The sequence below is a fragment of the Takifugu rubripes genome, chromosome 3, assembly GCF_901000725.2.
Source record: "Takifugu rubripes chromosome 3, fTakRub1.2, whole genome shotgun sequence".
NCBI classification, from domain to species: domain Eukaryota; kingdom Metazoa; phylum Chordata; class Actinopteri; order Tetraodontiformes; family Tetraodontidae; genus Takifugu; species Takifugu rubripes.
Genome location: NC_042287.1, coordinates 14,656,436 through 14,670,595, shown reverse-complemented (window position 1 = coordinate 14,670,595; position 14,160 = coordinate 14,656,436). Strand labels below are relative to the sequence as shown.

The 14,160-nt window shown below is 46.4% G+C and overlaps 2 protein-coding genes across 5 annotated transcripts; both read right to left on the bottom strand.

Moving 5' to 3' along the window:
• Positions 1-6,047: 6,047 nt before the first annotated feature.
• Positions 6,048-8,756, bottom strand: LOC115249178 (chemokine-like protein TAFA-4). 2 transcript variants are annotated; one of them, XR_003887885.1, is made up of 5 exons: positions 8,680-8,756; positions 7,942-8,068; positions 7,129-7,284; positions 6,816-6,940; positions 6,048-6,333 (listed from the first exon to the last, which is right to left on the bottom strand). XR_003887885.1 is itself a non-coding variant. In XM_029833912.1 (4 exons), the coding sequence occupies exons 1-4, from the start codon at positions 8,123-8,125 to the stop codon at positions 6,322-6,324; spliced, it is 477 nt and encodes a 158-aa protein (XP_029689772.1). In that variant the 5' UTR covers positions 8,126-8,600; the 3' UTR covers positions 6,048-6,321. The 2 variants fall into 2 exon arrangements, 1 of the variants encoding a protein (XP_029689772.1); XM_029833912.1 differs by lacking the exon at positions 8,680-8,756 and having other exon boundaries at positions 7,942-8,600.
• Positions 8,757-9,423: 667 nt separating this feature from the next.
• On the bottom strand, positions 9,424-14,134 carry uba3 (ubiquitin-like modifier activating enzyme 3). Of its 3 annotated transcripts, none has more exons than XM_011602668.2 (19): positions 14,034-14,134; positions 13,501-13,593; positions 13,362-13,400; positions 12,534-12,657; positions 12,353-12,433; positions 12,144-12,226; positions 11,951-12,031; positions 11,815-11,858; positions 11,672-11,736; positions 11,434-11,589; positions 11,233-11,335; positions 11,048-11,158; positions 10,917-10,970; positions 10,764-10,800; positions 10,607-10,688; positions 10,430-10,530; positions 10,293-10,356; positions 9,838-9,892; positions 9,424-9,754 (listed from the first exon to the last, which is right to left on the bottom strand). In XM_011602668.2, exons 2-19 carry the CDS (start codon positions 13,518-13,520, stop codon positions 9,666-9,668), a joined length of 1,389 nt encoding a protein of 462 aa, XP_011600970.1. In that variant the 5' UTR covers positions 13,521-13,593; positions 14,034-14,134; the 3' UTR covers positions 9,424-9,665. The 3 variants fall into 3 exon arrangements, with proteins under 3 accessions (XP_011600970.1, XP_011600972.1, XP_011600973.1); XM_011602670.2 differs by lacking the exon at positions 14,034-14,134 and adding an exon at positions 12,766-12,826 and having other exon boundaries at positions 13,501-13,580; XM_011602671.2 differs by lacking the exon at positions 14,034-14,134 and having other exon boundaries at positions 13,338-13,400; positions 13,501-13,556.
• Positions 14,135-14,160: the final 26 nt, after the last annotated feature.

The following is a 14,160-nucleotide window of genomic DNA, read 5'->3' as shown; positions in this document are numbered from 1 at the left end:
GATGTCAGTCTCTGAAAGGACTTAAGGAACTTATGCAGCTTGACATTAAAAAAGGACATTGACGCGAAGTACAGAACCAGAGTGTGACCCCTAACAGAAGGTGAAAAATCTCGTCCCGGCAGATCACAGATCACCGCGTCTTCCCTCCCGTACACACCGCTGGATAAATGCGCCGTTGCACACCGCTGCAGATGAATGGCTAACAGGTTTTTGTTCCAACACTTTGATGCAGTATCACAGCAGGGTGCGTTCGTGGCCTCGTCCCCTCTGGGCTTCTGCCACCGCTGTACGAGCATCATCCCTCTTCTGGAAAAATGAGTGTCTTCTGCACCTTCCACCTGTTGGAGCGGTTTCTGCTCCAGAATTCATGTGGTTTGGTTTGACGGGGACGGCGTCAACCGGCGGAGGGTTACGACTTTGCGATGCGGACGGACACCCGTCGGTTCTGGTTCTGTCATTCTCATTTTCTCTGTCAAAGGTGGCACATTTAACGTTACTTAATTAGTGGGTTCAGGCAAAACACCCCAAAAGCTACGAGCCTCACAGCTGAAGTCCAGACAGATTATATAGATTTATGCTTCAGGAAAAAGGGTCACCATGGCGCTAATGACCATGCAGATGACATCATTCTCTTCGATTCTGCACGTTTAAGACAAAGAAATCTTTTCTTATGCAGTATAATGTTTTAAAACATGGCCTGCTTGCTGTGGCTGGTGTTTATCCCCATCATTAATGCAGAAGGTATCGTTTTATGCCATTTATTATAATGAGCGTGCGTGTTAATTAGAATGCTCCTGTTTGGTAAACACAGCTGGAGTCCTGTAAGCAATAATGCAAGAATGGCCTGTATACAGCTTATTTCTCCAGCTTTGAGCTCTCCACATGTTGTCTATTGGACCCATCTGCTGTGTGGAATGTGCCGCATTAACACATATGCCAACGCCCGCTGTCCATCAATGTACTCCCCCGTTAGGGAAGACGGTGCTGGCATCCATCCACGGTGGGTACAAGATGGTGCTTTCTTTGTGGATGACAGATTTATAATTTTTTTTAAATGTTTTTTTCTGGTACTGAATCGCTCAATGGGTCTGATTTGCTGAAACGTAGTATTTTTTTAACTTCATTGTTCAGGTTTCTGGCTGCTGCTGCGTAAGAACTGATGTCTCACATCAAGCTGCAGAACAGTGAGAAACAAGAGGTGAGTGATGACGCTGATGTGCCCTGACTTCCTCTTATGATGCACCGGGGACATCCTGGGATTTGAGGCTCCCCAGGGTTCCTTCATAAGACGCACTTCATGCATTCCCCACTCTCAAACAGCCTAGTCTTGCTTCTCTCTCCACATCCGCTTCTCCGACTCCACCAATATTTAGACGAGACGTAAATCAAAGGGACGTGATGATTCGGCAGGTGTCAGATACCTCCTGTCATGACAAAATCCCCACGAGCCAATAATGATGTGCTTGAAAAAAGCACGGCTGTCGTTAGCGTTGGGAGGTGCTGGAGTTGTTACCTCCTTTCCACCTTTGTTTTCTGTGGTATTTAACTGAGGGAAACCTCTCCTCCGGCGGTGCAGGGTTCTAGGATTTCAGAATCAAGGTAAAACTGACTAAACTGGATTGTAATTAAAGTTGACACCAGGTGCTTTCGCTCCTTTCCCCCCTCCTCCTGGGCCGCTCATCTAAATGATTCATGCGGAAAACAATGGGCTTTTCATGCTGCTAGGCCCTCACAAAGCAACAACAACTGGATCACACAGAGCCAACACGAACGGGTTCACAATGGTATCGGCAGGCGGCTTAAATCACGTCACATCGAGCCGCTGAGCCGACGTTCAGCATCGTGGCGCCTGCGTTTTTACAGCTATTTGCCCAGACAAACGAGGGAGCGGAAACTAAATTAGGGCGCTAAAAGTGGTTTTCTAATGGAATCTGTCCCCGTGCGGAAGTCAAAACTTCAAGAATCCAGGTGAGACGGCGTGACCACACGACAAGTGAGTGTTGGCCATCTCCAGTGATTAATTCAAAAGACGCTGCAGACGTCAGGCTTCTTTTTCTTTGGGAAAAATAGAGAAAGGATTTATGTCTTTGTGAGAAAGCCGTCCCTGAATTAAAGATGAGCTTCCCTTCTACTTTTTGTCAAGCTATTGTGAAAACCATGGCATGTACACAATGACTACAGGTAAACAAAAATAGGCTTGGCGTAGATCAGCTTTGTCAAGGAGCTGAACAGAATTACCGTCACAGGGAAGCGCCTCCAGACTGCGTTAGAGAGCTGCGGCTTTGGTTATTTATATAGCTGTTGCAACGGCAGCCTGGAATTCTGCTCTGGAATACCTGAAAATGCACCACAGATGCTCAGTAACGACTTTCATTAGACTGCTAATTTGGTTCATGATCGCCTAACAGTGAAATAACAGGCTTGTGCCTAGATGGCATCTAAAGGCAGAGGGTTTTTTTTTTTTTTGCTCCCTCAAAGCCAAGGACACACAGTGCACGTCATCTGATGAGGCAAAGGACACGAAATGAGCAGCGAGCGACTCATGTCCAACCTTCCTCCCTCACTGCGGCTTCTTGCTGTGGGTTATTTTCCGTCTCCTCACTTCGGCCTAACCCTTACGCTTGACTTTAATGGGGAGTGACAGTAAATCACAATTACCCCTACAAGACACTTTAAATATAGTTTAAGAAATTAGACCGTCCTCTTCTGAAGGCCAGAACTCCCGTGGAGAGCACGTCAGGTCAGAACTCACAGGTCGCCCGCCGAATGTGCGACGTCATGTGGTTAAAACTCAGTCCTCGGCCGCTTTTATGTGTTCGCTGTGGAGGCAAATCCAATCTTTTTTACATTTAAACTTTGTTTCTGAGCATCAGTCTTACCCAAAGTTGCCCCCTCATCTGTCTTTGTGAGCAGCACTGCAGGAGGGCAGGTTTAGAGGTCCCAAAAGGACCGCTTTTGGGGCATTTATGCAGATCCTTACTGATGATCTCAAAAGAAAAAGATAATTTAAAGATTGGGCATCATGCATTTAGGCAGGTTTTCCTTTTTACCCCAATAATGTCACAGATGAAGCCTCAAAGACGAAGAGGTTACTCAGAAAGACGGAGGGCATCAAAGGGGGGTGGTATTCGTGCAGCTGAGGACATAGAAACATCACAAAATTGTGATGAACTCCACATAAAACAGAAAAAGACCCCCCTAATAACATCCGTGTGGAGAAAATAAGGGCATCGACTGATCCATTACACGAGTTCATGTTTTCAGCAGGAGGCATCAACATATGGACTCAGATAGTCGGCACATTGATTCCCGGCGCTGTATATGTTGGCACGGTGCAGGTCCATAATGCCTCCTGAGAACAAGCCCGTGTTTCATTAATATCAAATACAAGCACAAGGCACCAATGCTTATGAATACATCACACAAAGATGATAACCTTCATATTAGGCAATTAACGTTCACATGTTCAGTGCAGAGCCAATGTTCAGTCGTTTTAATTAAGCAAAAACTCCATCTCAACCCCACAAAGTATGTATGCATAATGGCAAAGCAAAGAGATGGAAACCTGTCAACCATAACCAAACTACTTTCACTTTATGGCCCTGAGTCACCTACAAAGTTGCCTGCAGTAAAAGGCTAATTTGATTCGTGCACAGACGCACACGGAGAAGAGAGACAAGTGAGGCGAGACTCTTGTTTATGTTTTTATTACAAGTGTCAATGGCAGATGAGGAAAAAAGGGAGAACAAGCATTTTCATTATGCTATTTGTGCCCCGGGACAGTTGATTTTCCATTAGTGAACAGACTTTTGGGGATGGCGGGGGGGGAGGGTTGGCTACATATCAACTGATACAGAAGGAGCTGCGACTAATGTGTTAGCATGTGTAAAAACATGATTAGAAGAGTTCAAACATGATAAAATTTACTTCATTTACTGATGTGCTGAATCCGTGCGAGGGGTGTGAGAGGGTTTCTGCTCCCTGCCACTGGCTTTGACTTTATTCTTCGGCGCAGCTTTCCTTATTTTTCCGAGCAGCTGTCTGCAACGGCGCGATTCACCCACTTTATCAAAGACACACCTGAAAGTCACCTAATGAAAGTCTCAGAGGCCCCTTTGAAAAGAGAGGATAGTTGAGAAATCTCATTAAGGAAAGAAGCGCAAACTTCAGAACGTTTCCTCAGCGTTGCCATAAAATGCAGAAGGACGTGACAAGATGCCAATGGTTTGTTTTTATACAGATATTTCTGATGACGCATGATTATAGTGGTATAAAAGCACATCAATGACAACAAAGTAGCAGCACAACACAGAACAAATAGAAGCTTTTTGAGGAAACCGCGAGGAGCCGCGGTTCTGATTTCAGGAACATCTCGTGAATCTTGGTGCGTCTAACTTTAACGTGCTTTGTATTTCTGTATAAGAATAAAGATGAGCGAGATGGGGAAGGACAGATAAAACTGTCAGACTGAGATTTAAATTGCAAGGATATCTGAAGCCAGACGTGTGATTTTTGATGTGTGTGTGTGGGGGGGGGGGGGGGGGGGGGTGGAGATAGGAATCTATCGCTGAGAGGATCTGTCCAATCAGGGCCGTGTCAAGGTGCAAAATAACAGTCGCCCGATCCACATCTGACCGCGGACGAGCGACTCGTCTTTATCTGCTCCTGAGCTGAACGCTGGGCGGGAGAGGGATGCGGCGGAACATTATGTCGATATGGGTGAAGCTGACTTTTGTCCTTTTGGATATAAAATGTCATGCCTGAAAATTGAGCACCAAATCTAATCAGTTCATGCTTGATTCCAGGTGAGTGGCTGCAGCAAATTTGAGGAAAATTCCCAAAGGCATCCCTACGACAGACAGACAGACAGGCAGGCAGACAGACAGACAGACAGGCAGGCAGGCAGGCAGACAGACAGGCAGGCAGGCAGGCAGGCAGGCAGACAGACAGGCAGGCAGGCAGGCAGACAGACAGACAGGCAGGCAGACAGACAGACAGGCAGGCAGGCAGGCAGGCAGGCAGGCAGGCAGACAGACAGACAGGCAGGCAGGCAGGCAGACAGACAGACAGACAGGCAGGCAGACAGGCAGGCAGGCAGGCAGGCAGGCAGGCAGGCAGGCAGACAGACAGACAGGCAGGCAGGCAGGGAGACAGACAGGGAGGCAGGGAGACAGGCAGGCAGGCAGGCAGACAGACAGACAGACAGACAGGTGACTTATTGAACCGTTGTTCGATCCTCCAACACCGGGTGAAGTTTTCTAAAAATGTCTTGATATTCTCCCATTTGACAACCCTTCCGACTTAACGAAGCGTGGCGCTCGCGTTCGGCCACGCTGCCTTTAAGCCCTCTAATGGCGGCCGGCCCGGCGTGCAGCGTTCACCCCCTCTGCTGCTTCAGAGGAGACGGCGTGCTGTCGCAAGTTATGCGTTATTAGAAAAACGTCTCCTCCGTCTAAGCGCGTTTGACAGAGTTTGGAGGATAATAGAGAGGCTATCGGAGCGGATTCATTGGGAGCGTTACTGCTGGAAGTGGGGACAGCCGGTGACGCGTAATAACCCCAATCATCCTGTTCTGTCGCTAACGAACATTCTCTAGGAGCCCCCCCCTCCCCATTGCTACCTAAAGCTGAGCTCCCCTCCACAGGTTGAAAACCCTCAGCGGTGAAGAAGCTCCTCTGCCTGTTCTCCACAACATTAGCATTTCAAACACTCCTTGTTTTGCATCGGAGCCTCGTGCGTGTGTGCGTGAAGTCGCAGCCTTGCAGGTGGCGGCCTGTCCAACCAGTCAAAACACAGCCTGGGTGTGTGTGTGTGTGTGTGAGAGAGTGTGTGTGTTTTCTCTGTATGCAACAGTCCAAGGGGATCTGACCTCTTTACAGAGCTCACAGTAAGTGTACGGTGCGGCATTGTCTACGAACGCCACACGAGCATAAATTTCTAGTATTTGTGCCTTTTCTTCTTTGAACAGACTTTGTGATTCACATTCTCATGACCCCCCCCCCCCCCTAAAAAAACAAACAAACAAATAAAAAAATGCTCCCTTTTTCCTGGCAGGTTCTGCAGGCAGGGCCACCTAAACTCCTGCGTGCACCACATTGTGATCGGAATATGAAGCGCTGCGACAGGCTTTGCAGCAGCACGGAGCGTGCAAAGTTTGCCGCTTTATTTTTGTATCCCTAAAAGATTCTTCCCTACAACTGATCAGCTCCGACCAAAACAGAGCTTAGGCGGGGAGGAATGAAATTCATGCTATTTTTGCTCTGTCAGACGAGGCCCTCACTGTCCTCGGCGTCCCGGGTCAGTCCGGATCGGACAGAGTTGCTACCGTGAAACCTGGAAGGAGCAAATCAAAACAATAAAGTTCTTTTGCAGCTCTGGTTTCCTTCGTTTGGGTCACATTAACAAGATAAATCTGAAATGCGGCATCGTTTATCAGATCCTCTTAGCTCACCGCTAACACGTCCCCTTTTTTTGGAGGACGCTTTTCTAAAAACAGTGTCTGTCAGATTTAATTCCGTGACTTTTAGTGTTGCGTATTAGCTTGCGGCTTATTTCATGTGTGCCCTCTTGGCCTCATCATTCAGCAGATTACAGAATTATGTTTCCTGACCCCCCTGGTTCAGGGAATCCCTCAGCATCAGAGGCTGAGATTTAATAAAATAATCCTTTGTGATATCTAGACACGACCAGTGTGATACAAAAGGAGCAGATTTAGTAGACTAAGAGTATACTTTAAGAGTCTCTTGGTGTTAAATCCTGCACTGAAGCGACGTCCTGTTTGGCTTTTTCACGACTAACGCGGCTCCTCTGCTCACCTTTGTGGTCTTGACTTTGTTCCCTGAGATGCACGACCAGCCGGTGAGATCAGGGAGAACTCGGCACTCCTCCCCTACGACACACGGCTCCATGTTACACCACCACTTCTGACGCACTATAGAAGCTGTGGAGAAAGGCGTCACGGAAGGTCATATGAAACGGACACGGATGCGGGGGGACAACAATCACAGCTAACACTCCATAGTCGTTGACAGCGAGCCCACCATGGGCTTCTGGAGATGATGCGACTTTGAAAAATGCACAGGAAAAATGTTGACTTCATAGAGGCCAGAAGGGCCCCGGTCACATTACCATCAACACAAGAGGGCAGAGCCCTCGTCGTCCCCGCCACCTGTCCGGGGAAGCAGGAGCACTTGACAGTTTGAGAGCGTTCTTCAATCTTGTTCTTGTTGCAGCAGCGATGGGCAGCTACCACTTCACACGTTCCTGTCCTCTCCTGCTCTGACCCTAAGGGACACGAATTAGCAGAAATGGGCCCGTTTCTGGGGAGAATAAACACTCCACACTGTGTATTTACATGTAAGTAGAGGCAGATTGAGAATGTTTTTTCTTTTTCTTTCATATTCTCAAATTGTCATAAACAGACAAAGGCTTTTTCAGCGATGTCAGATGTTGGAGCTGCAGCGCCACCTAGCGGATATAAACGCACCAACGTTGAATCTCCAAAAACGATTCTGGGGCAGCAGTTTGTGAAACATGCAAATCAGAATTCCCGGATTAGCATCCCAAACACATCCGTGATGTGTGAATAAAGACAAGATCGTTTTTTCCCGGGAACTTGAGTATCTGGTTCACTATATATTTGATGCAAAATCGACCATTTTAGAAGATCAGGCTGAATCCTCGCTAAACATAAAGTGTTTTACAGGCACCAAAGCTTATAAAGGACATTGGCTTTCTATGAAAATACACTTTAAAAAGAATATTGTGTCAACTGAGCAGCAACAGCCATGTCGACGCTCCAGGAGGTTAAACCTCTTCGCACGTTTCTACCCAAGTTTCATTTTGTTGCTGAAACCATCAACCCGGCGCCCAGGCTGGTGACCAGGAGCCATAATGAGTCTCTCAGGGAGTTCAAGTGGTCCGGTTGAGTTTGCCACCTACCTCTCTGGCCTCTGGAGCTTTGGTTGCCAGTGGCCACTAGCTGGCTGCAGAAGGCTGCTGTGCACAGCAGCAGAAGACCCCAGTGGGATGGTCGAACAGATCTGATCACATTCATGTTTTTATCTGTCTGCAGAGGAATAAAGGCATCAGCATGTGCACACAGACGCGCGCACAAACATTGCATGAGCACAGATGTAAAATAACTGTTATCAAAGGCGTCTGGCAAATGAATGTGAATTCCAAATGAGACGAAAATGGTGGAAAAATAAGCAAGTAAATAATAAATGAATGGAGTGTGAGGCGGATGAGTGGGCCTTCCACACACTCCTGACTCACGGCAGCCCCCTGGCAGCAAACCTGATGTCACTCACAGCTAAATTTTGCCTTTAAAACCATTTTCATGAGTCACAGGAAAAACGGGGACGCTCAAGTCAGCAAAACACGACTGCGCGCATGCAAGATGGTAGTGCACGACAGCTGAATGCATTAGCGTGGAAAGACCTGCTGCACGCGGGGGCAGATTAAACAGTAAACACTGAAAACGCCGGACACAAATTAATGGTTGACATTTTTGGCTGGAATTTGCTGCGCGGGTCACTTTCGACCGCTGACTAATCAGTTAATTGAATTTTTTAATTATAATGAAGTTTGAGGTTAACTGTGCACGTCACACTGCGCCGCCTGGACGCGCTGGATGCAAACGATACATCACAATTTCAAAATTAAGAGAGGGCTCACCTTTTTCCGCCGACGTGTCCCGCTGCAGAATCCTCATCGTTTCATCAAGTTTGCAGAATTTTCTTAGCCAATTTTCGCAAGTCCCCCCCCCCCCCCCCCCCCTCAGCTGTGATAACAGTCCCCCCTTTCACGCCTCAGCACCTCGCTCGGCGGCTCCGAGGATGTTGGTGCGAGAGACGCGCTTGCCTGTGAACGCGGGGGGAGCAAAGCCTGCCAGCTTTTCCTGTCCAACAAATTAAAACTTAATCAAGTCAGAAACCATCTGTCCGCCGGACAATATGCGGCCACTTTCATTAAGGCCCAAAGAAGCTTAAAGAGAGTCCTATATTGACGCGGCAGTGCAGGGATAACCCCCCCCCCCCACACACACACACACACACACGGAACTCGGCTTTCTGCGAGCTGCAGGCTATAAACATCAGCTTTACCTGTTTTCTTACTGAAGCAGCACAGTTGAAGCTTCACACTGAAACATTTAGCTCCAGTATAATAATAATCCCTAATAATCAGTCGGGACCTGTTTTAGGTCAGATGGCTCACTTGAATGTTTAAAAGTAAATCTCTCGGAATCTTTTCAACATTTGCACCAAAAGACCAGTTTATAGACGTAAACCACCCTCAGATATTCTAACTTTGCAGGATTTCTGCAGTCAAATCGACTGATTCGCGTTTGTTTTTCGGACTTTCCAACAGTGGATACTGTGATGTGCTGCAAGGAGGCCAAATAACCCAGGTCAGCCCGGCTCCTACAGCCATAATAAAACTTTATTCAGCATAGTGCACGTCATTATTCTCACTTAACTGACAGAAACGGCTACAATATACAGTTGACAACGCAACACAAATACACAAGCAAGTAAACAATGTTGCTAAAAAAAAACCTAAATGATTTCGTGATTATGTGGTAACCCAGAAAAGTTGAAATTCACTACTGCAGCGTCCCAGTAACCTTGTGGAGTCGGCGTCAGTGCGGAGGAGCTGGGTGCTCAGGTGATGAAGTTGAGCTTGAAGAGGACCGTCTGAGGCGTGGTGATGTCGGCCACGGCCAGTTCCTGCCCGTCAGACAAGCCCAGCTCTGCAGCGCCACACACAAACACAGAGGTCACGCGGCGTGCACGCTGGGCTGGACGTCAGAGAGCACGGCTCAGAGCTGCTTACCTTTTAACGTCTTACACAGGTTCGGCCTGGTTCGCTCCTCGATGGCTTTAACCGACTGGAGAAATAAAATGGAGTCAGGTTTTAATCACAACACACACAATAGACAGTTCTGTGATCAAAATTAGTGTGTAACTCGTACAGGAACGTATCAATTAACCATTAAAATAATAATTAGGAAATGGGAATATTAGAACAAATATATACACATTTAATTTAACAATCATGCTTCAATGGTGAATGGAAATACTGAAATAATCATTTTTGCTCCTGATTTTGATCAGTAATCCAGACAACAATAACACAGGAGAGTCTTGTGTTCCATGACAGACAAACAAGGTTTAGTCCCAACAAAGCAAAGCCATCAAAAAAAGAGAATATCTTCAAAATGCCTGCCAATAAAGGGCAAGCTGAGCGATAAAAACAGCCTTTGTTTTCACTTCCAAACTGCATTTTACCTGCAAATACAGTGTTTTATTCTTCCCTTCCAGAGTTGTGGTGATGGCTGGGGATTTCATCTGTCTGCAAAAACAATTCAGATTCCTGTTTTAACTGTCCTTTCCCAGCTGAACAGTTTCTTCAGAAGACAACTCACAGAGACGCGTTCTCGGTGAGGTACTTTAGAACCTCCTGCAATTTAGCCGAGGAGGGGAACTGGAGGTTTTGAGGCACCTGGCTGCACGCAGCGCAGTTTTTCTGGAAACAGGGGACAGCTGGTCACGGCCGCGCTGTGGGATGTACAGAAAAAAGACCAAAAACCAACTCGACAAACCTTTCGTTCAGCTTCAAACATGTAGGTGTAGAGTCCATCCACGTCATTAAACACCAGGTAGTTGTTTAAAGGAACATACGCACTGCGGGGTTAAATCGGAGGGTTAGTTAGGTTCATTCACAGGGCAGCAAATCAACAGTCCTGTTGTGTTGCTAACCTCGTAGCTATTTTAAAGACTTCTGTGGCGCAGGCAGCTACGGAGACAAAGACAAAGCATCAAACCACATCTACATACTGTCCATGAGCATGGCTCTAGATTTGTCATCTCTGAACTTCAGCCACAAAGTAAAAAGAATTTTTTTTTTCTTACCAGCGATGACAGCATTAGTTGATGCCACAGCCGGAATAATTCTCTTTACGACTCCTGAGACACAATAAGTGTAGAGTGTGACACACAAAGCAGCAATGGAACAGTGAACTGATGAAGGTCCTTGGACTCACCTTGGGTGAGTCGGTACGTCACTCCGGTGATGCTGAACTCGGAGGCTCGCTCTTGAGCCCTTTCAAACACCCACTGGATGTGCTCTGGATTGTCTCCATCTAAGCTGATATCTGAAGGACAGCACCGCTGAGGTTGTTACTGCAGTCAGGCACAGCTCATGGACAAAAATGGAGGTCCATTTTACCTCCGAATGGCTTTTCTTTGGGCCACTGTAAGATTCTTGCATATTCAATGCAGTGCTCCGGTAGCCTGGGCATTGACGCAATGGTGCACATTGGAAAATTGACCTGTGGGTTATAAAGTTACAGCGACGTGACACAGTTGCTTAAAAGATCGATGGATTTGAACTAATGGGGGAAATATTAACATTGGTAAGAGAGCTGACCTGTGGAGGATAGAGCTCCAGTGTGCATTCGATACAAGCCGTCATGCCAGGCAAGATGACCCGGGCGTTTCCTTTGAAGCCCTCAGTCCCTCCATCAATGAGGGGGATGATGGAGGTGGGGTCCACAACTTCATCTTCATAGTTCAGCAGGGATATCTGAAGATGACATCACAGTTACAGCCAACTACAGACACTGGTCCGAGGTCAAGGCGCGAAAAAGCGAAGCGTGGTCTCTAACCAGCATCCCATTCATCCAGCGTCTGGCAATGATGGAGTCCAGACCGCAGACGATGATGTGGAACTCTAAGAAAAAGATTACACAGGTTGAAACCCTCTCAGGTGCTCCTGCCGATGCACCGATGCTGCCGCACAAACACTTACGCCTGTAGAAAGCCTCGTCCAAATCTTGGATCTTTTTAAAGTGACTGCATACTTTGTGTTAGGGGATTTAAAAAAGAAATTCAAGATCGTGTTTTACGATATGTTTTACAGTCACCGTGGCTGTCGGTAAGGATACGGGACCACTCTGCATCCAGGAACACGACTGTTGACAAAGTCGGCAGCCACATCTGCCTTTGGTCGTCCAACATCTTTGGGTCTGAGCAGAAGCAAGCAAAGGTAATTCAATAATGTGGAGTACAGAGAGTGAGATTATCTCTCACACACATCTGATCGATCTTGTTAAACACTAAAACAGAAGGAAAACACACCTGAAAAGAAACTGTCTGTTGAGGTTGGACAGGTCAATAGTGTCCATGTCAACCACATGAATGAGACGAAACCCAGACAGGGCCTAAAACACAACAACACTTCATCAGACAGAATCGGGCAGGATGGAGTGCCGCTCACACACGTCTGCCAGGTCTTTAACGACTTGGAGAACAGATTTTTAAGCAGCATTTCCAGTTCAGTGTCCTACCAGATTTTTGAGGAGTTCACATCCAAGTCCTCCTGCTCCAATGACCAGAATCTTACATTTCTCCAGCAAGAACTGAAGAGACTGCATAAAATCAAACAGTCTGTTAATAAAACTGTAATCTGATGTGAGCCATCCCTATCCACACAAGTCCATTAAAGGTCTCGGTTCATCAGGGGGTCACCTCAGTGCTCGGTTCAAAGTCAGGATGGGTGAATGGGCCGGTCCTCTCCAAAAACTTCGTCACGTGATTCCAGCGGCCATCCCAGTCGCAACCAATGCCCGCGTGTCCACCATCAACAGCCATTCTGGACGACACAACAATAAACTGAACTTTGCTTCGTTGCACTTCAGCCAAACGGTTTCTTCCTAACATTTATTACAATTCACAGATTCTTAGCTGCTGCTTTACTAACATTTCTGGAGATTAAACATGACGTCTCTGAAGGTGCTTGGAATCTGTGTGGACAAATGTATCTGAGGGGTAGGAAAAAAAAAAAAAAAAAAAAAAAAAAAGTGTCAGATTGTCTATTTTAAAAGTAAACTGAAGCCAAAGAGCCTTTTTATTTATGAAGAACTGGCGCCTCAGTTGAATGCAAATGTGCAGTAGTAGTTATAGATAATGAATAGTAGATTTACCACTTTATGATGAGACATACTGTTCACCTACTGATGCAATATTCATTCCAACTAAAGCTATATAAGGATAAACTAGAGTGCTGCTGTCTTTAATTATTCAAACTGTTACAACTAAACAGTGACTGGGTGTATGTAGCACAGCTAACGCTGCTTTGCTATTATTTTGGCACAAATGATTGTGAAGCACGGCAGTATTTGCCCTCCGCGTTATGACACCGAAATGGTGAACATAGACCACGGTGATCTTGGAGATTTTGTGCGTGTTTGAAGGAAATCCTTATTATTTTCGCGTCTCCTGGCCCAGCAGTCGCTGCACAACTGCAACGTAAACCTGCTGCCCGTCAGAGACCTTTATTTAGCATTCGTCACTAACTTCTCAGTCACGTCCTCTATTCGCCTTCTTTTCTTCTCCCTGGAAGAAGAAAGCGTACCATGTTCAAACATGCCGAGGTAAGGACAAAACATGGGAATTTACTCCCATAAATTGATTTTTTTCGTCCATTGCGACTTACGGCTCCTCGGCATCCGCCATACTTTCACGGTCCCATGTCCTCGATTGTGGGTGTGACGTTTTCGAACGTCAAAGCTGCGCAAAGCCGCCACCCCTGCAACAAAAATACACCTGCGCTCAAAACGTAAACCACGCAAATGCTCGTGCGTATTTTGCTGTAGATCTGTCGACCAATGTTTTTCCACGAAAATGATTAATACGGTTGTTTCTACAAAGAAAATATATAGAAACATGAATTTTTTTTAATGCACTTTGATTTCGTTCAAGCTTTTTAAAATCTATTTTGATCTCGTGATGAGATGTGTGATCCCCCCCACCCCCCATTTGAATTTGCGCTGCTCTTTGGTTTTCATATCGATAGAACATTTTTGAGTGAGATGTTTATCATTTCAAAACGAAACCAAAAAAAAAACCCAAGCTTTTTTCTGGCAGCTGTATCTTAGCAACTGGACTATTTCAAACTCAGACAATCCAGTGGCTAAGATTCCGTTTGAAACTATAGTTGCTAAAATATAACTACCAGAGTTAGTTTACCAGGATCTGGATGACGTAGAACCTCCACAGACATACAGACAAGCACCGTTGTTGTTTTGCGCATTCGCCGACGCAGGCATGGCCCTCTCAAAGTAGTTTCCAATAGGCCAACTCTCGCGATATCTGT

What these genes read in the sequence shown, in the direction of transcription:
- LOC115249178 (XM_029833912.1), bottom strand. Translation starts at nt 8,125, where the DNA reads ATGCAATGTTTGTGCGCGCGTCTGTGTGCACATGCTGATGCCTTTATT. An exon ending in AAGCTCCAGAGGCCAGAGAG is followed by an intron (nt 7,285 to 7,941) that starts GTAGGTGGCAAA and finishes CGTGTCCCTTAG; the next exon opens with GGTCAGAGCAGGAGAGGACA. An exon ending in TCTGCCCTCTTGTGTTGATG is followed by an intron (nt 6,941 to 7,128) that starts GTAATGTGACCG and finishes CTTTCTCCACAG; the next exon opens with CTTCTATAGTGCGTCAGAAG.
- uba3 (XM_011602668.2), bottom strand. Translation starts at nt 13,520, where the DNA reads ATGGCGGATGCCGAGGAGCC. An exon ending in ATAGAGGACGTGACTGAGAA is followed by an intron (nt 12,658 to 13,361) that starts GTTAGTGACGAA and finishes TGTGTCGTCCAG; the next exon opens with AATGGCTGTTGATGGTGGAC. An exon ending in CCTGTGTAAGACGTTAAAAG is followed by an intron (nt 9,755 to 9,837) that starts GTAAGCAGCTCT and finishes GTGGCGCTGCAG; the next exon opens with AGCTGGGCTTGTCTGACGGG.